Consider the following 25,229-nt stretch of genomic DNA (forward strand, 5'->3'; position numbering starts at 1 on the left):
CCCTATTTCCTCATAGACTGTAAGCTTGCGAGCAGGGCCCTCACTCCTTTTAATATCTGAGTTATGCTTATTTGGTAATGTCTTTTTGTCTGTTCAAGGCCCCCCCCCCCTAAAATTGTAAATTGCTGCGGAATATGTTGGCGCTATAAAAATAAAAATTATTAATATTACTTAATTAAACAAACCTCTGAGGCCTTCACAGAACAGCAGTAGTTATACTGATAATAAATTACACACAGGTGGGACTCAATTTACTAATTATGTGACTTCTGTAGACAATTGGTCACTCAGGATTTTATTTAGGGGAATGAATACAAATGGACATCACAATTTTCAGATTTACAGTACAGACCAAAAGTTTGGACACGCCTTCTCATTTAAAGATTTTTTTGTATTTTCATGACTATGAAAATTGTACATTCACACTGAAGGCATCAAAACTATGAATTAACACATGTGGAATTATATACTTTACAAAAAAGTGTGAAACAACTGAAAATATGTCTTATAGTCTAGGTTCTTCAAAGTAGCCGCCTTTTGCTTTGATGACTGCTTTGCACACTCTTGGCATTCTCTTGATGAGCTTCAAGAGGTAGTCACCGGAAATGGTTTTCACTTCACAGGTGTGCCCTGTCAGGTTTAATAAGTGGAATTTCTTGCCTTATAAATGGGGTTGGGACCATCAGTTGTGTTGTGCAGAAGTCTGGTGGATACTGAATAGACTGTTAGAATTTGTATTATGGCAAGAAAAAAGCAGCTCAGTAAAAAAAAACGAGTGGCCATCATTACTTTAAGAAATGAAGGTCAGTCAGTCCGAAAAATTGGGCAAACTTTGAAAGTGTCCCCAAATGCAGTTGCAAAAACCATCAAGCGCTACAAAGAAACTGGCTCACATGAGGACCACCCCAGGAAAGGAAGACCAAGAGTCACCTCTGCTTCTGAGGATAAGTTTATCCGAGTCACCAGCCTCAGGAATCGCAGGTTAACAGCAGCTCAGATTAGAGACCAGGTCAATGCCACACAGAGTTCTAGCAGCAGACACATCTCTTCAACAACTGTTAAGAGGAGACTTTGTGCAGCAGGCCTTCATGGTACAATAGCTGCTAGAAAACCACTGCTAAGGACAAGCAACAAGCAGAAGAGACTTGTTTGGGCTAAAGAACACAAGGAATGGACATTAGACCAGTGGAAATCTGTGCTTTGGTCTGATGAGTCCAAATTTGAGATCTTTGGTTCCAACCACCGTGTCTTTGTGCGATGCAGAAAAGGTGAACGGATGGACTCTACATACCTGGTTCCCACCGTGAAGCATGGAGGAGGAGGTGTGATGGTGTGGGGGTGCTTTGCTGGTGACACTGTTGGGGATTTATTCAAAATTGAAGGCATACTGAACCAGCATGGCTACCACAGCATCTTGCAGCGGCATGCTATTCCATCCGGTTTGCGTTTCGTTGGACCATCATTTATTTTTCACCAGGACAATGACCCCAAACACACCTCCAGGCTGTGTAAGGGCTATTTCACCAAGAAGGAGAGTGATGGGGTGCTACGCCAGATGACCTGGCCTTCACAGTCACCAGACCTGAACCCAATCGAGATGGTTTGGGGTGAACTGGACCGCAGAGTGAAGGCAAAAGGGCCAACAAGTGCTAAGCATCTCTGGGAACTCCTTCAAGATTGTTGGAAGACCATTTCAGGTGACTACCTCTTGAAGCTCATCAAGAGAATGCCAAGAGTGTGCAAAGCAGTCATCAAAGCAAAAGGTGGCTACTTTGAAGAACCTAGAATATAAGACATATTTTCAGTTGTTTCACACTATTTTGTTAAGTATATAATTCCACATGTGTTAATTTATAGTTTTGATGCCTTCAGTGTGAATGTACAATTTTCATAGTCATGAAAATACAGAAAAATCTTTAAATGAGAAGATGTGTCCAAACTTTTGGTCTGTACTGTATATTTTTAAAATAATTTGAAAACCATATATCATTTACTTTGCATTTCACAAATGCTTGTTTCTTTGTGTTGGTATATCACATAAAATCCCAATAAAATACATTTGTGGGTGTAATATGAAAAAATGCAGAAAAGTTCACAGAGTATGAATACTTTTTAAAGACACTGTATATGTACACACACCATGCTCTATACCCTGTGTAATATATATATGTATATATACAGGGTGGGCCATTTATATGGATACACCTAAATTAAATGGGAATGGTTGGTGATATCAACTTCCTGTTTGTGGCACATTAGTATATGGAAGGGGGAAAACTTTTCCAGATGGGTGGTGACCATGTCGGCCATTTTGAAGTTGGCCATTTTGGATACAACTTTATTTTTTTTTATGGGAAGAGGGTCATGTGACTCATCAAACTTATTGAGAATTTTGATAAGAAAAACAATGGTGTGCTTGATTTTAACGTAACTTTATTCTTTCATGAGTTTTTTACAAGTTTATGACCACTTATAAAATGTGTTCAAAGTGCTGCTCATTGTGTTGGATTGTCAATGCAACCCTCTTCTGCCACTCTTGACACACTGATAGCAACACCGCAGAAGAAATGCTAGCACAGGCTTCCAGTATCCGTTGTTTCAGATGCTGCACATCTCTTATCTTGATGGTATGGTGTGGTATATGGGGTACAAAGATAGTGGGGCCATTCTTCCTCAATGGAAACCTCAATGCCACTGGATATCTGAAATTGCTACATGATGATGTGTTGCCCTCTTTATGCACTGAAGATGGCACGTTCCCTGAGTTTTTCCAACAAGATGGTGCACCACCACATTATGGGTGTCAGGTCCGAGCATTCCTGCATGAACAGTTTCCTGGAAAGTGGATTGGTTGTCGTGGGCCAGTTGAATGGCCACCAAGGTCTCCCGATCTGCCCCCCTTAGACTTTTATCTTTGGGGTTATCTGAAGGCAATTGGCTATGCTGTGAAGATACGAGATGTGCAGCATCTGAAACCGCGGATACTGGAAGCCTGTGCTAGCATGACCCTCTTCCCATTGAAAAAAATAAAGTTGGATACAAAATGGCCGACTTCAAAATGGCCGCCCTGGTCACCACCCATCCGGAAAAGTTTTCCCCCTCCTATATACTAATGTGCCACAAACAGGAAGTTGATATCACCAACCATTCCCATTTAATTTAGGTGTATCCATATAAATGGCCCACCCTGTATATAAATTGTCAGTACAGGTATATCGGGTTATTTAGGGACATTATCCTTAGGCATTCATTGCAAAACCAGTAACTGAGTCAGTGTAGGGGTACAACTTCTTTACATGTGCTTTAAATGTGCTTTAAAAACAAAAACAAACAAACAAAAAAAAAATATATATATATATATACAGTGGTGGCCAAAAGTATTGGCACCCCTGCAATTCTGTCAGATAATACTCAGTTTCTTCCTGAAAATGATTGCAATCACAAATTCTTTGGTATTATTATCTTCATTTAATTTGCTTGCAAGGAAAAAACACAAAAGAGAATGAAGCAAAAATCAAATCATTGATCATTTCACACAAAACTCCAAAAATGGGCCAGACAAAAGTATTGACACCCTCAGCCTAATACTTGGTTGCATAACCTTTAGCCTAAATAACTGCGAACAAACGCTTCCGGTAACCATCAATGAGTTTCTTACAATGCTCTGCTGGAATTATAGACCATTCTTCTTTGGCAAACTGCTCCAGGTCCCTGATATTTGAAGGGTGCCTTCTCCAAACTGCCATTTTGAGATCTCTCCACAGGTGTTCTACGGGATTCAGGTCTGGACTCATTGCTGGCCACCTTAGAAGTCTCCGGTGCTTTCTCTCGAACCATTTTATAGTGCTTTTGGAAGTGTGTTTTGGGTCATTGTCCTGCTGGAAGACCCATGACCTCTGAGGGAGACCCAGCTTTCTCACACTGGGCCCTACATTATGCTGCAAAATTTGTTGGTAGTCTTCAGACTTCATAATGCCATGCACACGGTCAAGCAGTCCAGTGCCAGAGGCAGCAAAGCAACCCCAAAACATCAGGGAACCTTCGCCATGTTTGACTGTAGGGACCATGTTCTTTCCTTTGAATGCCTCTTTTTTTTTTCCTGTACACTCTATGTTGATGCTTTTTCCCAAAAAGCTCTACTTTTGTCTCATCTGACCAGAGAACATTCTTCCAAAACGTTTTAGGCATTCTCAGGTAAGTTTTGGCAAACTCCAGCCTGGCTTTTTTATGTCTCGGGGTAAGAATTGGGGTCTTCCTGGGTATCCTACCATACAGTCCCTTTTCATTCAGACGCCGACGGATAGTACGGGTTGACACTGTTGTACCCTCGGACTGCAGGGCAGCTTGAACTTGTTTGGATGTTAGTCGAGGTTCTTTATCCACCATCCGCACAATCTTGCGTTGAAATCTCTCGTCAATATTTCTTTTCCGTCCACATCTAGGGAGGTTAGCCACAGTGCCATGGGCTTTAAACTTCTTGATGACACTGCGCACGGAAGACACAGGAACATTCAGGTCTTTGGAGATGGACTTGTAGCCTTGAGATTGCACATGCTTCCTCACAATTTGGTTTCTCAAGTCCTCAGACAGTTCTTTGGTCTTCTTTCTTTTCTCCATGCCCAATGTGGTACACACAAGGACACAGGACAGAGGTTGAGTCAACTTTAATCCATGTTAACTGGCTGCAAGTGTGATTTAGTTATTGCCAACACCTCTTAGGTGCCACAGGTAAGTTACAGGTGCTGTTAATTACAACAATTAGAGAAGCATCACATGATTTTTCAAACAGTGCCAATACTTTTGTCCACCCCCTTTGTTAGGTTTGGTGTGTAATTATATCCAATTTGGCTTTAGGACAATTCTTTTTTTGTTTTTTCATTGAAGACTAATTAAATGAAGATAATAGTACCAAAGAATTTGTGATTGCAATCATTTTCAGGAAGAAACTGAGTATTATCTGACAGAATTGCAGGGGTGCCAATACTTTTGGCCACCACTGTATATACACTACCGTTCAAAAGTTTGGAGTCACCCAGACAATTTTGTGTTTTCCATGAAAACTCATACTTTTATTTATCAAATGAGTTGCAAAATGAATAGAAAATATAGTCCAGACATTGACAAGGTTAGAAATAATGATTTTTATTTGAAAGAATAATTTTCTCCTTCAAACTTTCGTCAAAGAATGCTCCCTTTGCAGCAATTACAGCATTGCAGACCTTTGGCATTCTAGCTGTTAATTTGCTGAGGTAATCTTGAGAGATTTCACCCCATGCTCCCTGAAGCCCCTCCCACAAGTTGGATTGGCTTGATGGGCATTTTTTGCGTACCATACGGTCAAGCTGCTCCCACAACAGCTCAATGGGGTTGAGATCTGGTGACTGCGCTGGCCACTCCATTACAGATAGAATACCAGCTGCCTGCTTCTTCCCTAAACAGGTCATGCATAATTTGGAGGTGTGCTTTGGGTCATTGTCCTGTTGTAGGATGAAATTGGCTCCAGGCTCCAATCAAGCGCTGTCCACATGGTATGGCATGGCTTTGCAAAGTGGAGTGATAGCCTTCCTTATTCAAAATCCCATTTACCTTGTACAAATCTCCCACTTTACCAGCACCAAAGCAACCGCAGACCATCACATTACCTCCACCATGCTTGACAGATGGCTTCAGGCACTTTTCCAGCATCTTTTCAGTTGTTCTGCGTCTCACAAATGTTCTTCTGTGTGATCCAAACACCTCAAACTTTGATTCGTCTGTCCATAAAACTTTTTTCCAATCTTCCTCTGTCCAATGTCTGAGTTTTTTTGCCCATATTAATCTTTTCCTTTTATTAGCCAGTCTCAGATATGGCTTTTTTTTGCCACTTTGCCCTGAAGGCCAGCATCCCGGAGTCACCTCTTTACTGTAGACGCTGTGACACTGGCGTTTTGCGTGTACGATTTAATGAAGCTGCCAGTTGAGGAGCTGTGAGGTGTCGATTTCTCAAACTAGAGACTCTAATGTACTTGTCGTGTTGCTCAGTTGTGCAGCGGGGCCTCCCACTTCTCTTTCTACTCTGGTTAGAGCCTGTTTGTGCCCTCCTCTGAATGGAGTAGTACACACCGTTGTAGTAAATCTTCAGTTCCTTGGCAATTTCTCGCATGGAATAGCCTTCATTTCTAAGAACAATAATAGACTGTCGAATTTCACATGAAAGTTCTCTTTTTCTGGCCATTTTGAGAGTTTCATAGAACAAACAAATGTAATGCTCCAGATTCTCAACTAGCTCAAAGGAAGGTCAATTTTATAGCTTCTCAAATCAGCCAAACCATTTTCAGCTGGGCTAATATACTTGTGCAAGGGTTTTCTAGGGTTTTCTAAACATCCATTAGCCTTCTTGCACAGTTAGCAAACACAATGTACCATTAAAACACTGGAGTGGTGGTTGTTGGAAATGGGCTTCTATATACCTATGTAGATATTGCAATAAAAACAAGACAATTGCAGCTAGAATAGTCATTTACCACATTAACAATGTATAGAGTGTATTTCTGATTCATTTAATGTTAGCTTCATTGAAAAAAAATGTGCTTTTCTTTCAAAAATAATGAAATTTCTAAATGACCCCAAACTTTTGAACAGTAGTATATATATATATATATATATATATATATATATATATATATATATATATGGCTTTTTGCCAAGAAGAATCGGCAGCTTTACCATCTGAGAAAATAAAGAACCTCATCCACTACCACCACAAAAGACTTAAAGCTGTCATTGATGCTAGAGGGGGCAATACACGGTATTAAGAACTGGGGTATGTGAACTTTTTATCAGCGTCATTTGGATGTCTTTGGTTGTCAAGATTTAAAAAGAGAAAACACAGTAGTTTGACAATAAATGGCTTCACTCAACCAATAACCATCAGTGGAGAAAAAGTTTTTTTGTTATCAATCATATTCTCTGAAACAAGGCCAAGAAAGCAAAAATTCTGCTGGGGTATGTAAACTTTTGAGCACAACTGTATATGTACTTTTATAATGAAAAATCACACTATACACGCCTGCTCTGACTCCCAGCAGCTTTACTTCCATTTTTTCTTCAATGCGGTACATTGTGCTCCCTATTTTGCAATGTTTTGGGGGGAAATTCTCCTAAAGTATCTTGATGGTACATTAGTTTTACATTTTAGCTGTGTTAATAGTGACAATTTTTTTTTATTATGCTGTCATTAATTGAAATTTCCATTTTATTGCAGAATCTGTGCGGACACAAAGCCTTAGTTAAGAAGATCTGTTGTATCTGATTTGGGAACTCTGTATTGCACCCTAGAGACTGTGCTGGAATTTTCCCACACTGACGCAATGGAGTGTGATTGTGGCCCTAGTAAAGACACTCAGACTGAGCTTGCTGAGAGAGTTGCTGCTATAGACGTGGAGGAACAAGCTAAAGGGTCAGATGTTCTCTTTTCTGAAGATATGAACAGCATGACAAATAACGGCATGAGCTCTCAAACTAGTGAGGATGTGTTTCTTTCTTCCCAAGATCAGAGGGACTTCAGCTGCTTCCAAAGAGCCGTTTCTCGGCCTACACTTTCAAACAGAAAATTCTCCCTCCAGGAAAGGCCTACAGGGGGTTGTCTGCCCTCCCAGAACCAGGGATATGGTCCATACGCAACTGGTCCTGCATCGCACATATCACCGCGAATAGTTCGAAGGCCAACGATTGAATCAAATCGAGTCTCCATCTCTGACTCAGATGTAAGTTTCTCTTCTCCTCTGTCAGTCTTCTGGCTCTTTTAAGTAAAGCCTCCAGCTTTACACAATATCATTTTTAATTGCAGTATTATCTTCCAGCATGTAACTCTATGTGTCTCCAGTGCTTGCCCCATGTTTAAGTCCTACATAAAAGAGGTCCTGGAGTGCAGATGCTGTTATTGCCCAATGTTATTTTTGGCATTTGTGTTACAGTAGATACTTTTATGTTCAAATGGAAAACAGAAAGATGCAATACTTTATTACAGAACCAATGAGCCATATTTATATATGAAAAAGTTATTCACATACAGTATAAACCTGCTGGAGACCTTTATGCACCAGAGACTTGCAGTTTTTCTGGTTATCCAACCATCATTCCATTATAACTGATGATGATCAGTTGGACAAAAATACGTTTTTTCAGTTACTCAACATTTACAGATTTTATACTATGAAATAATAGGAAGTTACAGTGGGGCAAAAAAGTATTTAGTCAACCACCAATTGTGCAAGTTCTCCCATCTAAAAAGATGAGAGAGGCCTGTAATTGACATCATAGGTAGACCTCAACTATGAGAGACAAAATGAGAAAACAAATCCTGAAAATCACATTGTCTGATTTGGAAAGAATTTTTTTTCAAATTTTGGTGGAAAATAAGTATTTGGTCAATTACAAAAGTTCATCTCAATACTTTGTTATATATCCTTTGTTGGCAATAACAGAGGTCAAACGTTTTCTGTAAGTCTTCACAAGGTTGGCTGCACTTAATTCTGCTCAATATTAATATTTACATATTAATTATAATTATTATGTCATATTAATAGTATTGTATCACTTAATATTGAGCAGAATTACGTATGCCCGAACACAACCCCCTATATACCATATGAGCTCTCACACAGTCCCCTATATACAGTATGAGCCCCCATACTGCCTCCTATATACAGTATGAGCCCCCACATAGGCCCCTGTATACAGTATGATCCCTCACAAAGCTCTCCTATATACAGCATGAGCCCCCACATAGCCTCATATACAGTGTGAGCCCCAACATAACCACTCTATATACAATATGAGCCCCCACACATCCCATACACTTATATAACAAAACAACAACACATACCTCGCTCCCATTCCCCTGGCACTCTGCCTCGGACGCCGGGGATTTATCTCTTCTTGTGGCTGGGGCATACATACTGGCACATCACAGAAAAGGTAATGGGAGTACCCCTGGAGCTGCACTGCCATTCTGTATTGCTGGCTGCATAGCTCAAGGAAAGCTCCCTGCCCGGATATTAGCTATACCAATAGCAACGTGTAGAACACTATAGTGAGGGCAATGTGACCATGGGCCCCCCAGAGTCCCAGGCCTTGGGCAGTAGCCCAGATTGCCCTCATTATAATTTGCCTATGATAGTTGGTTAGTGGTTTATAAAAGTTTTATTGTAATAACCCGAAAATAGTAAAATGTTAATGAGAAGCCCTGCTATGTATCACGCTTATTGTGAGTAATAAAAGTGATATGTAATTGGTTCAATGTTGTTATACTTTTGATGTCTTGCTTTTATTTTGCCATTTAACCTCACCATACATAGTAGATATTTGGGCTTTGTGATGGCCACTCCAAAACATTGACTTTGTTATCCTTATGCCACTTTGATACCATTTTGGCAGTATGCTTCGGGTGATTGTCAATTTGGAAGACCCATTTCCGCCCAAGCTCTAACTTCCTGGCTGATGTCTTGAGATGTTGCTTTAGTATTGCCACATAATCTTCTTTTCTCATGATGCCATCTATTTTGTGAAGTGCACAAGTCCCTCCTGCAGCAAAACAACCCCACAACATGATGCTGCCACCCTGGTGTTTCACAGTTGGTATGGTGTTTTTAGGCTTCTAAGCTTCTCCCTTTTTCCTCCAAACGTAACAATAGCCATTATGCCCAAAAAGTTCAGTTTTAGTTTCATCAGACCACAGGACATGTCTCCAAAAATTAAGTTCCTGTGTGCATTTGCAAACATTAATCTGGCTTTTTATGTTTCTTTTGACGTAATGGCTTCTTCCTGGCAAAGTGGCCTTTCAGACCATGTTGATACAGTACTCTTTTCACTGTGGATATTAACATACTCTTACCAGCTTCTTACCATCTTCCACCATCATCTTCACAAGGTCTTTTGCTTTTGTCCTTGGGTTGATATGCACATGTCGGACCAAAGCACATTCATCTCTGGGACACAGAACCCTTCCTTCCTGAGCGGTATGATGGCTTGACATTCCCATTTTGTTTGTACTTGTGTATAATTGTTTGTACAGAAGAATGAGGAACCTTCAGGTATCTTAAAATTGTACCCAAGGATGAGCCAGACTTGTGCAAGTCCTGATATCTTGCCTGATTTCTTTAGACTTTTCCATGATGCTACACAAAGAAGCAGTGTGTTTCAAGTGTGCATTAAAATACATCCACAGGTGTGTCTCTACTTAAATCAGATGTTGCCAAATAAACTATCAGAACCTTCGAAACATATGACATCATCATATGGGCAGTCCAGAATTGTTTAAAGGCATAGGTCTAATATTAAAAACCTTACCATGTGTCAAAGCGGACCTCAGTGTGTGAATAAGGGCAGACAAATCACCGGGTCCCGAACTGTGGACACCAGCCAAGGGAAGCTTTTTAAATGTATTATCTAGCTCTAGGAAAGGAGGCCACACCCAGGTTTGCACACAATGCAAAAAATGCAAAGAAAAAACACTAAATTTGAGCTTGGTTTAAGTTGGTATACATGCACCACATAAATGCATTTTCACAAAGGCCATAAATTTAAAAAAAACTACAAGAAGCAAAATGACCATTTTGCTTTTTATTTATTTACAGCAAGGTTTATGTTCATTTTGCCTCATGTAGGTTTTTTTCTTATTTAAATAACCTAAATCTGAGCTTCAACGCTGTTAATTATTACAAAATCCTTGGAACATATAGAGATATGAGCCATATATAGAAACCACAAGTCTTTATTTAGTATTCACAGAACATTTAAAAGCTTTAAAAAGTAGAAAGTCAGACATAGGCAAAACCATACAAAAGGCCATGTAATACAGCATAGAATAGTCACTAGGTATCTTAGTATACACAATAGAAAAGGAAGCTCCACACAAGAAAATGCACATATATGTGGTGGAATATGATAATACCCAGAAGAGATAGTGGAGTCAGTATTAAGAAGGAACAAATGTGCCCAAGGCTGATGTCTGCCGAATAGCACATGTATAGACAGCAGGGAAATAGCCACCGAGAGTAATATATATGTAGGAAGAAACATACTCCAAGACAACCAATAAAGTCATTGTTTGGGAGAGAACAAAAAAAATTATATTATGTCCTCAAAGCAGATGTCTGGCCACAAAATAAATAGCTTATGCAGTCAAATCATTCCTGAGCCAAGTGACAAAAGATGCCAAGTAAGGTGGAAATCACCATGAGGGTATGTGTAAAGACCTGTATGGCAGCCAAAGGAGCACCCCTGACGCGCGTTTCATGTACTGTTTGAATAAATCATGCCATAAATTACCTAAATCTGAGCCCTTATGCTAGCACTCCATTCCCCACATATAGCAGGACCCAGAGCAGAGACAAGAATAGTCTTTGTATCCTTCAACTTCATTTGAACTCAACTTTTCTTTGTCTAATCTTTACTTTTATATCGGCCTCCTCGCCCACCTCATGTTTCTGGGAAGAAAACTAAAATGGTCATAGACATTTCTGGAATCAGTTTGGAAGGTGCCCTTGTACATGGCATTTAATGATATCTCCTTTCTCAAAAGCTAAATCAAAGCTAAAACTAAGAATATTAAAGTGGTAGAATCAAACCAAGACATTAAAGGGGTATTCCCATCTCCAATATCCTGTCCCAATATGTAGTAGGTGTAATAATAGTAATATTAGCAAATATCTCCATTAGAAATGTAGTATAGTATTTTTGATTCACTATCTCTTTCCTCATGTGCAGGCATTCCAGGACCTTAGGTATCCATGGTTACGACCACTAGCAACTAGCTAACTAACTGTGACTTTATCAGTGGACGTAACCATGGATACCTAAGGTCCTGCGATGCCTGCACATGAGGAAAGAGAGCTAGTGAATCAGAAAAAATATACTACATTTCTAATTGGATATATTTGCTAATATTACTATTATTACACCTACTACATATTGGGATAGGATCTTGGAGATGGGAATACCCCTTTAAATTAACCATTTTCAATACATGCCTTTGTGTATGACTGTAAGAGGTGTAAGTGGCTTTTTCTACTCAATTCGGTTGCCCACTAGATCTCTTAATGGGTAAGCAATATTATTTTATCCAGCTTTACATTTAATTTTTTTTTCTTTTTTTTAGGATTGTGTACAGTTGAACCAGTACAAACTTCAGAGCGAAATTGGCAAAGTAAGTATGCAAAATTGTTTTATTTAGATTATTCTAACTCGTATGACTAGTAAAAAATAAGTTTTATAGTCAGCTCTGCGGCTGACAGCTATGACTGCATGGAAATTGCCATGTGGGGTATCTAGATAACAGTTTTCAATTTGTTTCACTTTGAACAATCCATTGTTGGTCCAGTTCCCTTAGTTTATTTAATTTATGTTTCTTCTTTCTTTTGTGGAAAACAGTCCTTAGCTTCATGGTCCCTGATGGTTAACAAGTGAAATGAATAGGCTCGGACTCAGCATATTAGCTAGATTGCAAAGTGCTGATCCTATTTAAAACTCAATTGTCACAAAAAGAAAACCACTAGATAAAAAAGTGATAAAAAAAACATAAAGGCAGAGGCTCTACAAAGTACAGCTCCTGGTTTAACCCCCTAGTGACCGAGCCAATTTTAACAATAATGACCAGGCCAAATGTTTTACATTTGACCAGTGTCACTTTATGAAGTAATAACTCTGGAACGCTTCAACGTATCCCATTGGTTGAGATTGTTTTTTCATGACATATTATACTTCATAATAATGGTAAAATTTGTTCAATATGATTTGCGTTTATTTGTGAAAATATCAGAAATTTGGCGAAAATTTTGAAAATGTCACAATTTCCAAACTTTTAATTCTTATGCCCTTAAATCAGAGAGATATGTCACACAAAATAGTTAATAAATAACATTTCCCACTTGTCTACTTTATATCTGCATCATTTTTGAAACATAATTTTTTTTGTTAGTAAGTTATAAGGATTAAAAGTTGACCAGCGATTTCTCATTTTTACAACAAAGTGACTCCATCTGCCTCTTATGTGAGTGGTTCTGTCTGGAATTTTGTCTGAATCGCAATTTTGAAGAATTTTCACGGAAACTCCCGATGTAAGCGCTCAGCAGAGAGTGCAGGATAAATGTCAGCCGAGCCTTATTACGTTTTTGGGAGGTAGAATGAACAAATAGACAGCAGTACAAGAATAGTCCTTATTTTTATTTTTGCGTGGTTTACCATGCAGTATAAGTGATAAGGCTTATTTATTCTTCTGGTCGGTGCGATTACAGCAATCCCAGATTTATATAGTTTTTTTAGGTTTTGCTGCTATCACAGAGTAAAAAATTTTTTTTTTAGAAAAAGTAGTGTTTTTTGTCTAAATATTCTGAGAGCTGTAACTTTTTTATTTTTTGGCGAACAGAGCTGTATGAGGGCTCATTGTTTGTGGGAAGAGTTGCAGATTTGTTTGGTACCATTTTGGGGCACATAGTAATTTTTTATTGCTTTTTATTCAGATTTTTCAGACACAGAATGAACAAAAAACAGCAATTCAGTTCTATTTTTTATTTTTTACTTCGTTCACTGTGCGGTAAAAGTGATAAGACTGATTTGTTCGTCGGATCAGTACGATTACAGCGATACCAGATTTACATTTTTTTGTTTATGCTATTTTCACACACTAAAATCAATATTTTACAAAAATGAATTTGTTTTTGCATCGTCATATTCTGAGAGCTGTATTTATTTGCCAAATGAGCCATATTAGGGCTTGTTTTTTTTACAGGACGGTATAGTGTTTTCATTTGTACAAATTTTTTTTACATACAACATTTGATCTCTTTTTATTCACTTTTTTGTGAGTATGATGAAAAAGCGTAATTTTTGGTGTGTATTTTATTATTTTTTTTACGGCTTTCTCCATACGGAATAAATAACATGCCAATTTTATAGAGCCGTTCGTTCCAGACACGGTGATACCAATTAAGTGTATTTTTTTTGTTTATTTTTGTTTTATCAGAAACGTTGCGGTTTGTGTAGCGAAACGGATTTTAGTGGTTTGTGTCCACTTTTTTTGGTATTTTTTTTTACTTTTTTACATATTTTATTTTACCTTTTTTCACTTTTTCACCAAGTTCCACTGTGGGACACGTATAATTTTTTTTTTGATCACTGACCTCATACAATACAGTACTCATGTACTGTAGTGCTTGAGACTGTCAGTGTCTCACAGACTTTGCCTGTGAGACCCAGCTTATAGCTGGATCTCACAGGCCACCGTACCCTGGAGTGATCACATGACATCAGGGTACCATGGTAACTATCGAGACCCGCAATTCTCATCACAGGGGTCCGATGGTTACTAAGGGGGTCTTGTGAATGACTAAACCTGAAGTCACGGAAATGGCTCCGAGCTTAGCGGAGGGAAGCACTCCGATTGAGGAAATGGAACACTCTCACAGCAAACTTGTGACTTCCAAAATGAACAAAGACATAGACCCAAACTTTCATTTTTATTAGCTCAAGGTTACAGCCACATACCTCCCTTTGATGGGCTCATGTGGGGGCTGATTGTGGAATGTGCTAGGTCTGTTAGAATTTTATGAGATCCCCAACTTACATGATATCTTTGCCCCTGGAGGGCCCAGGTGGTAGATATTGTAGTCATGTTCCTTTTTGCGATTTTACCTTTATATAAAGATCAAACATGACCTGGAAAGCACCATCCAACGCACCGTTAAGGTGGAGGGGTTAGATTGGCCTTACAGTGAAGTAAGTGAATGCGTTCTGTTCATCCCTTCTCTAAAACACTGAAAATATATCTCCCATGAATATTGGATTGATGCAAACACCAATATTCATCACTGACCACTGGCACCAACTGGGCTGTGGGAGATCCTTTGATCAGAGGAAGCTATGCCTCTATGTAAACGAATCTCAGCCGTGGGGCCTTCTTCCAAGCAAATTCCCCTGCCGTAATTACCTGGTCACTGCAGGGGGCTGCTACTTCAATGGAGATTGAGGTGCCAGCTCTCTTTCCCTCTTCCTCTATCATAATTATTTTTTTCACTTCCCCATATGTTCAATGTGAGGGGGGCATATCCCCTCCCTGCAGCTGTCTCTATGAATTTTTTTTTCTATGACACTTGCCATTGCAGATCACCTAAAAAAATACAACCAAGCACCCTAACACTTCCATGGTATTACTGGCCTTCCCTGTCTTTGTACATCTGGCTGCAGCATGAGATGTCACACAGAAGAGAGATATAGTATTGGAGTGTTTTGTTTTGGACAGTACCTGTAAGCACAGAACTGCTTACTTGAAAGCCTTTGTGAAAGGTCTTGGCTGATTGCGGTAGGTGTAGGATAAGGTTGTACTATTGATTCCTACTCTACTTCTGACATTAGACCTGCCACAATTTTTAGAACATTATTTGATAAAGAAGGATTACTTCAATTATTTACACTGTTTATCATAATTTCTAACTCGTGAAATTCCTTGCGTGGCCAGATCATTGTTAATACCTCTTGACCAACTGGGAATTTTTTCTTTTTTAAAAATAACTTTTCACTCCCCATACAAATTGACAGTGTGAACAGTTTTGCCAAGATGCATAGGAGAAGCTAAAGTATCCATGTGTGTAAAGTTGATATAGAACCATGCAGACAAACTGCAATCGCTGCAAGATATGCCTAAGTAGAGATTTCCTCTATTACCACTCTGTATTTTGCTGGGCTTTCTGAATATGCCAGGAAAACTTCCGGTAGATATGTAAAATTTGTATGTACACATTGTAACCTAGTATATGGCATAAAACTAGACTGTGATCTTCTTTATAATGATATCCAGTAACATTTCTTTTTATCCTTTGGCGATAGATACCACTTTATGTCTATGTAGGGGCATCCATCGCAGTTGCACTTCGGAATCCCTCAAACATATACCATCACATGTCACTTTTCAACTCCTTGTGAAAACAGCTCTAGGGTTAACCTGCAGACCTACAATAAAATTAGGAAATAGTGATCAATTATTTCATGTAAATTTTAAAAGATGTAGAATAGTAATGTAGAGTCCAAGGTGAGCAGATATTTTTGCAGCATGTTTCAGTGAATATGTACATTTGGCTGCAAACATTTACATTCACCTTACTATTCTGTAATCCTTTCAGATTACTGTGTTTATTACTGAGTTTTTGTGCTCTATATATAAATAATTACCAGAATATGTAAATGGTTACTGTCATTTCAATACATTCTGAATAAATCAGTATTAAAGCAAACAAGGATATACAGTTATATGAAAAAGTTTGGGCACCCCTATTAATCTTAAGCTTAATGTTTTATAAAATTGGTGTTTTTGCAACAGCTATTTCAGTTTGATATATGTAATAACTGTTGGACACAGTAATGTTTCTACCTTGAAATGAGGTTTATTGTACTAACAGAAAATGTGCAATCTGCATTCAAACAAAATTTGACAGGTGCATAAGTATGGGCACCTCACCAGAAAAGTGACATTAATCTTTAGTAGATCCTCCTTTTGCAAAAATAACAGCCTCTAGTCACTTCCTGTAGCTTTTAATGAGTTCCTGGATCCTGGATGAAGGTATTTTTGACCATTCCTCTTTACAAAACAATTCCAGTTCAGTTAAGTTTGATGGTCGCCGAGCATGGACAGCCCTCTTCAAATGATCCCACAGATGTTCAATGATATTCAGCTCTGGGGACTGGGATGGCCATTCCAGAACATTGTAATTGTTCCTCTGCATGAATGCCTGAGTAGATTTGGAGCGGTGTTTTGGATCATTGTCTTGCTGAAAGATCCATCCCCTGCGTAACTTCAACTTTATCACTGATTCTTGAACATTATTGTCAAGAATCTGCTGATACTGAGTGGAATCCATGCGTCCCTCAACTTTAGCAAGATTCCCGGTGTCGGCATTGGCCACACAGCCCCAAAGCATGATGGAACCTCCACCAAATTTTACTGTGGGTAGCAAGTGTTTTTCTTGGAATGCTGTGTTTTTTTGCCGCCATGCATAACGCCTTTTTGTATGACCAAACAACTCAATCTTGGTTTCATCAGTCCACAGGACCTTCTTTCAAAAAGAAATTGGCTTCTCCAAATGTGCTTTTGCATACCTCAGTCGACTCTGTTTGTGGCGTGCTTGCAGAAACGGCTTAATTTGCATCACTCTCCCATACAGCTTCTCCTTGTACAAAGTGCGTTGTATAGTTGACCGATGCACAGTGACACCATCTGCAGCAAGTTGATGCTGCAGCTCTCTGGAGGTGGCCTGAGGATTGTCCTTGACTGATCTCACCATTCTTCTTCTCGGCCTTTCTGATGTTTTTCTTGGCCTGCCACTTCTGGCCTTAACAAGAACTTTCCCTGTGTTGTTCCATTTCCTTACTATGTTCCTCACAGTGGAAACTGACAGGTTAAATCTCTGAGACAGCTTTTTGTATCCTTCCCCTGAACAACTATGTTGAATAATCTTTGTTTTCAGATCATTTGACAGTTGTTTTGAGGAGCCCATGATGCCACTCTTCAGAGGAGATTCAAACAGGAGAACAACTTGCAAGTGGCCACTTTAAGTAGCTTTTCTCATGATTGCATACACCTGGCTATGAAGTTCAAAGCTCAATGAGGTTACAAAACCAAAAAAAGTGCTTTAGTAAGTCAGTAAAAAGTAGGTAGGAGTATTTAAAACAAGAAAATTATAAGGGTGCCCATACTTATGCACCTGTCAAATTTTGTTTGAATGCAGATTGCACATTTTCTGTTAGTACAATTAACCTCATTTCAAGGCAGAAACATTACTGTGTCCAACAGTTATTACATATATCAAACTGAAATAGCTGTTGCAAAAACACCAATTTTTATAAAACATTAAGCTTAAGATTAATAGGGGTGCCCAAACTTTTTCATATAACTGTATATTTGTGCGCTCCTTTCTCCACTTAAGAGCTGTTACTTCTTCTCCTTCCCACCTCCTGAATTCATAATTTACGATGAAATCCAGGTAAAATCTGTCTTGTTCACAGTCTGCCTGCTCATTGATTATTCAGATTACAGCTGCCTATTGAAGTCTGTGAATGGGGGACAGAGTGAAAGAAAAAAAGACAGAGACAGTGCGCATATTCTACTTTTTTTTATCTTATCCCAGAGCTGGATTCATAGCTACACTGCTCAGTACTGTGGTATGATGTCCTCCATGCAGCTGCTGCTTCTAAACATGTGCTACATAGACAACAGAGCAGGCATCATGTCTGTGTGTACTGTTTATAAGAGATATCATAGTAGTTAGTCTACACCCTATTGCCTAAACACTACCAAACGACTCTGCAAAGGGAAAAACAGGTAAAAATGCAGAATGTAGGTCATATAATGGTACACACACATAACTATCCTTTAAACAGAAGGTAAAGTTTAAGCATTGGGATCTTGCCATTTAGGTCTTACATATCTCTAATTACGTAGATAGATGATAAAACACAGTATCATATCTCTTTTCTTTTTCAATTATATTTGTGGAATTGAAAAAATCAGAAGCTTACATCCTTGCGCTCAGGAATAATTACCATTAATTTGTACTGTCTTGTTTTAAGAAAAAAAGAACGTTTCACAAGACTGAAGATGAACAAATCTGCATTTATGTCTTCTCCATCCCAAGGCATTACACATAATGCTTGTTTGCATCTTGTATCAAAATGAATTCATGAATAAAGCAAGAACACGCTGTAATTCTGTCTGCTGTATTTTGAAGTAGATGGCTTGTTTGATGATTGTTGAGAAACAGACATATGAAACGTAGACTGATTCTCTGGCAGTATGAGTTTTCCTGTCAAATCATCTCCTTTTATCAGATGATGCCCTATGATGGTAACAACATCTATGCTAGAGAATGACTGAGAATATTAAGTATTAAGTAATACAATTACGCCAGGCTTCATCGTTTGGGCGATGTGGTGGCCTATAACTGTCACGCACAGTGTAGGAAAGACAAAATGCAACACAAAGGGATGAGGGGAAGGGAGCCCAGACACTACGGAAAGAGGGGTGGAGACCTCCTAGGCTGATCTGATATCACCCTGTCTTCCCTACCATCTCTATATTGGTTTCTTACTAATCACCGATCAGGAACCCCAAACCCTGTATTTTCCTAGTGCTAGGCCCTTGCTAAGAAAGGGAGGGGTGAGTGCTAGTCAGTCCCCACTAACAACTAAAGACAGCAAGGGGAGACTGACACGGGGGAAGTAACTTAGCTTGAGTCGACTTCAGAGAGATTACACACATGACCTCTTAGCATCAGAGAGGAAGTAACCAGACTGCAACAGCTCCAAGCCTTCACAAGGGGTAATGTGAATATCACCAGCACCTCCCTATAGCAAACAGGAAGTATTTAAACACCCAGGCCTGGGTGTCAGTTAGCCAGAGGGAGGTAGCCGCTGGGTCCTAGAGTGAGACAGATCTAAGAAAGTGTAATGCCAAACGAAGAGATCTCCTGCAGCCAACTGCAGGGTGACTGTCACATCTGACACACCCGTGACAATAATGGATCAGTCATTTACATTTTTATCTCATAAGTGCTTCCTACCCCCAGATGAGTTTTAACTCTTTAACCCCTTCACCCCGAGCCAGTTCTCACCTTCATGACCACGCCAAATTTTACAATTCTGACCAGTGTGACATTATATGGTGTAAACTCTAGAACGCTTCAACGAATCTCAGTGATTTCTGAGATTGTTTTTTTGTAATATATTGTAGTCCATGATCGTGGTAAATTTTGTTCAATATGACTTGCGTTGATTTGTAAAAATATCGTAAATTTAGTGAAAATGTAAAAAATTTCACAAGTTTCAAAATTTTAATTATTATTCCCTTAAACCAGAGAGTTATGTCACACAAAATAGTTAATAAATAACATTTACCACATGTCTACTTTACATCTGCTGTATTTATATATTTTTTGTTAATCAGTTAGAAGGGTAAAAAGTTGATCAGCAATTTTTATTTTTTCCAACAAAAACAAAACAAAACACTTTTTAGGGACCACATCACCTTTAACCCCTTTAAAGCCCAAGACGTACTAATACGCGTCTCTGCCCTGGGCTTTAAGAGCCTGACCCGTATTAGTACGTCATGGCGATCGAACGCGCACACAGGCTGTGCGGGCGCGATCGCCGCTGGGTGTCAACTGATTGTCACAGCTGACACCGGTACTATGTGCAGGGAGCGGTCCCGCACCGCTCCCGGCACATTAACCCCTGCAATGCCGCGATTGAAGTCGATCGCAGCATTGCGGTGGCTAAGGGGAGGTGTTCGGTATACTCACCTCCTCTTCCGGCCTCCAGCGCTGTCTGCCGCGGCTTCCCGGATGTTGCCATGACGACCCGATGTCGTCATGACAACATCCGGGTCACCAGACAGCAGGAAGATTTTTTGGTCATGCGCAGTACATGACCAAACTATCTTCTCACTGTGCAGCGCTGACAGCCTGCATGGCACAGGGATGGTGCTCCATCCCTGTGCTATGCAGGCGATCAGAATAAAAAAAGTGAAAGTCCCATAGTGGGACAAAGTATACAAATAAAAAAACTATCAGAAAGTGAAAAAAAAAAAAAATTGTAAAAATATAAAAAAATAAATAAAAAAAAGAATCCACCAAAAATAAAAACATAATGTACCCATCAATAAATATTATTATGAAAAAAACACCAAACAAACGATAAAAGTACACATATTTGGTATTGCCGCGTCCGAAACGACCTGACCTATAAAATTGCCCCACTAGTTAACCCCTTCAGTGAACATGGTAAAAAATAAAAATAAAAAACGAAGCAAAAAACAATGCTTTATCATCATACTGCCAAACAAAAAATGGAATAACACGCGATCAAAAAGACGAATATAAATAAAAATGGTACTGCTGAAAACGTCATCTCGTCACGCAAAAAATAAGCTGCCATACAGCTCCATCAGCCGAAAAATAAAAAAGTTATAGCCCTCAGAATAAATCGAGGCAAAAAAATATTTTTTTCTATAAAATAGCTTTTATTGTGTAAAAGCGCCAAAACATAGAAAAACGATATAAATGTGGTACCGCTGTAAACGTACTGACCCAAAGAATAAAGCTACCTTATCAATTTTACCACACGCGGAGTAGAATAAAAAAATTAAAAAAAATAAATTCCTGAATTGTTGTTTTTTGTTTATTCTGCCTCCCAAAAACAGGAATAAAAAGCGATCAAAAAATGTCACATGCCTGAAAATGGCACCAATAAAAACGTCAACTCATCCCGCAAAAAACAAGCCGTCACATGACTCTGTCGGCCAAAATATGGAAAAATTTATAGCTCTCAAAATATGGCGATGCAAAAACTAGATTTTACAAAATATGTGTCTTTTAGTGTGTGACAGCTGTCAATCATAAAAACCCGATATGATTCTGGTATCTCTGTAGTCGCACCGACCCGAAGAATAAAGTCATCTAATCACTTATACCGCACTAGGAACAGCGTAAAAAATAAACGCTAGGGCTGGGGTTGGTGTTAGGGTTTGGGTTAGGGTTGTTTTTTTTTTTCAAAAGTAAAAAAAAAAAAAAAGATGACGATATGGCAACTAGTGTTGAGCGCAAGTGCTCGCTACTTGAGTTTGCATCGGGTGCTCAGGTATGCATTGAGTATCGCGGGTGCTCGAGTGACATGCTTGAGTCTCCGCCCCATATGCTTCGTGGCCAAAACAACCTCACGGAGATTGCCTGCCATGCACGAGCGATCCCCGCATGTTTTTTTTTGGGTGTCTAATAACCGTGAAACATGCGGACGGGGACTCGAGCACCCGCAATACATGGTGCATACCTGAGTACCCAATGCAAACTCAAGTAGTGAGCACTTGCGCTCAAGACTAATGACAACTTATTCAATCTGATGACCTAATGTTATCAAATTCTGTGTCGTACCTCTGGGTTCAAAATGTTCACTATACCCCTTGATAAAATCCTTGAGGGGTGTAGTTTCCAAAATGGGGTCACTTGTGGGGGGTTTCCACTATTTAGGCACATCAGGGGCTCTCCAAACGCGACATGACGTCCGCTCTCGATTCCAGCCGATTTTGCGTTCAAAAAGTCACACAGTGCGCCCAAAGACTGTATTTTCCCCACACATAGGGTATTGGCGTACTCAGGAGAAATTGCACAAAAGTTTTTGGGGTCCATTTTCTCCTCTTACCCTTGTGAAAATAAAAAAATTGGGGCTAAAACATAATTTTTGTGGAAAAAGTTTGATTTTTTTATTTTCACGGCTCCATGTTATAAACTTCTGTAAAGGACTTGGGGGTTCAAGGTGCTCACCACACATCTAGATAAGTTCCCTGAGGGGTCTAGTTTCAAAAATGGTGTCACTTGTGGGGGGTTTCCACTGGTTAGGCACATCAGGGGCACATCGCTAATTATTCAAGCAAATTTTCCAATCAAAAAGTCAAATGACACTCCTTCCCTTCCGAACCCTGCCGTGCGCCCAAACAGTGGTTTTCCCCCACATATGGGGTATCTGCTAACTCAGGAGAAATTGCACAACAAACTGCATAGTGCAATGTCTTCTGTTACCCTTATGAAAATGCAAAAGTGGGTGCTGAAAACATTTTTGTGGGAAAAATGTGAAAATTTTATTTTTACTGCTCAATGTTATAAACTTCTGTGAAGCACCTGGGGGTTCAAGGTGCTCACCACACATCTAGATAAGTTCCCTGAGGGGTCGTTTCCAAAATGGTGTCACTTGTGGGTGGTTTCCACTGTTTAGGTACATCAGGGGCTCTCCAAACGCAAAATGGCGTCCGCTAATTATTCAAGCAAATTTTACAATCAAAAAGTCAAATGGCGCTCCTTCCCTTCCGAACCCTGCCGTGCTCCCAAACAGTGGTTTTCCCCCACATATGGGGTATCTGCTTACTCAGGAGAAATTGCACAACAAACTGCATGGTCTAATTTCTCCTGTTACCCTTATGAAAATGCAAAAGTGGGGGCTGAAAAACATTTTTGTGGGAAAAATGTGAACATTTTATTTTTACGGCTCAAAGTTATAAACTTCTGTGAAGCACCTGGGGGTTCAAGGTGCTCACCACACATCTAGATAAGTTCCGTGAGGGGTCTAGTTTCCAAAATGGTGCCACTTGTGGGGGGTTTCCACTGTTTAGGCACATCAGGGGCTCCCCAAATGCAACATGGCGTCCGCTAATTATTCAAGCAAATTTTACATTCAAAAAGTCAAATGGTGCTTCTTCCCTTCCGAACCATGCCGTGTGCCCAAACAATGGGTTTTCCCCACATATGGGGTATCTGCATGCCCAGGGGAAATTGCACAACAAATTTTGGGGTCCATTTTTTCCTGTTACCCCTGTGAAAATAAAAAAACTTGGGTCTAAAGTAACATTTTTGTGAAAAAAGTTAAATGTTAATTTTTTTCTTCCACCTTCCAAATATTCCTGTGAAGCACCTGAAGGGTTAATAAAGTTCTTGAATGTGGTTTTGAGCACCTTGAGGGGTGCAGGTTTTAGAATGGTGTCACTTTTGGGTATTTTCTGTCATAAAGACCCATCAAAGTGACTTCAAATATGATGTGGTCCCTAAAAAAATGGTTTTGTAAATTTTGTTGGAAAAATGAGAAATCGCTGGTAAACTTTTAACCCTTATAGCTCCCTAATAAAAAAAAAAATTTGCTTCCAAAATTGTGGTGATGTAAAGTAGACATGTGGGAAATGTTGTTTATTAACTATTTTGTGTGACATATCTCTCTGATTTAAGGGGATAAAAATTCAAATTTTGAAAATTGCAAAATTTTCCAAATTTTCTCCAAATTTCCGTTTTTTTCACAAATAAACACAAGTGATATCGAAGAAATGTTACCACAATCATGAAGTACAATATGTTACGAAAAACAGTCTCAGAATCAGGGGAATACGTTGAAGCGTTCCTGAGTAATTACCTCATAAAGTGACAGTGGTCAGAATTGTAAAAATTGGCCTGGTCATTAACGTGCAAACCACCTTGGGTTGTAAAGGAGTTAAAGTGACTTTGGGGGGCCTATAGGACAGAAAATACCCAAACTTGACACCATTCTAAAAACTGCATCCCTCAAAGTCCTTGAAACCACACTCAAGAATTTTATTAACCCTTCTGGTGCTTCACATGAATTAAAGCAATGTGGAAGGAAAATATGAACAGTTTAATTTTTTTCCCAAAAATGCTAATTTAGCCCCAATTTTTTTATTTTCACAAGGGTAACAGGAGAAAATGGACACCACAATTTGTTGTGTAATTTCTCCTGAGTACGCTGATGTCCAATATGTGGGAGAAAACTACTTTGGGTGCACGACAGGGCTTGGAAGGGAAGGACCCCCATTTGACTTTTTCAAAGCAAAATTGGCTGGAATTGAGAGCGGACGCCATGTCGCTTTTGGAGAGCCCCTGATATGCCTAAACAGTGGAAACCCCCCACAAGTGACCACATTTTGGAAACTAAATCCCTCAAGGAATGTATGTAGATGTGTGTGGAGCATCTTGAAAAGAAGTTTATAACGTTTATAACAGAAGTTTATAACGTTGAGCCATGAAAATAAAAAAATCTAATTTTTCCCATAAAAATGTTTCACAAGGGTAACAGGAGAAAATGGACCCCAAAATGTGTTGTCTAATTTCTCCTGAGTACACCGATACCCCATATGTGTGTGGGAAAACTACTGTGTGGGCGCCCGGCAGAGCTCGGAAGGGAAGGAGTGACGTTTTTGAACGCAGACTTTGATGGAATGGTCTGTGGGCGTCATGTTGCGTTTGGAGAGCCTCTGATGTGCCTAAACAGTGGAGACCCCCTACAGTGACCCTATATTGGAATTGATCTATTTTTTTTTTCTGCTATGTGAATTCTATAATATGGTGGCATACGTAAGTTGTGTAGAGTGCATCGGGTTAGCATATGTAAGTTGTGTAGAGTGCATCGGGTTAGCATATGTAAGTTGTGTAGAGTGCATCAGGTTGGCATACGTAAGTTGTGTAGAGTGCATCAGGTTGGCATATGTGAATTGTGTAGAGTGCATCAGGTGGGCATACGTGAGTTGTGTAGAGTGCATAAGGTTGGCACACGTGAGTTTTGTAGAGTGCATCAGGTTGGCATATGTGAGTTGTGTAGAGTACATCAAGTCGGCATATGTGAGTTGTGTAGAGTGCATTAGGTTTGCATATGTAAGT

The 25,229-nt window shown here is 39.4% G+C and overlaps 1 protein-coding gene across 2 annotated transcripts in view; it reads left to right on the top strand.

Moving 5' to 3' along the window:
- CAMKK1 (calcium/calmodulin dependent protein kinase kinase 1) overlaps positions 1-25,229 on the top strand; it is a 422,153-nt gene that overhangs the window by 135,682 nt on the left and 261,242 nt on the right. For both annotated transcript variants that reach the window (XM_073665198.1, XM_073665200.1), the window contains exons 2-3: positions 7,244-7,745; positions 12,140-12,187. In XM_073665198.1, the coding sequence (XP_073521299.1) occupies positions 7,350-7,745; positions 12,140-12,187 (444 nt within the window). In that variant the 5' untranslated portion in view covers positions 7,244-7,349. The remainder of the gene's footprint in view (positions 1-7,243; positions 7,746-12,139; positions 12,188-25,229) is intronic.

The sequence above is a fragment of the Phyllobates terribilis genome, unplaced genomic scaffold, assembly GCF_046119375.1.
Source record: "Phyllobates terribilis strain yellow unplaced genomic scaffold, ASM4611937v1 Scaffold_2__4_contigs__length_985480577, whole genome shotgun sequence".
In the NCBI taxonomy this organism is placed as follows: domain Eukaryota; kingdom Metazoa; phylum Chordata; class Amphibia; order Anura; family Dendrobatidae; genus Phyllobates; species Phyllobates terribilis.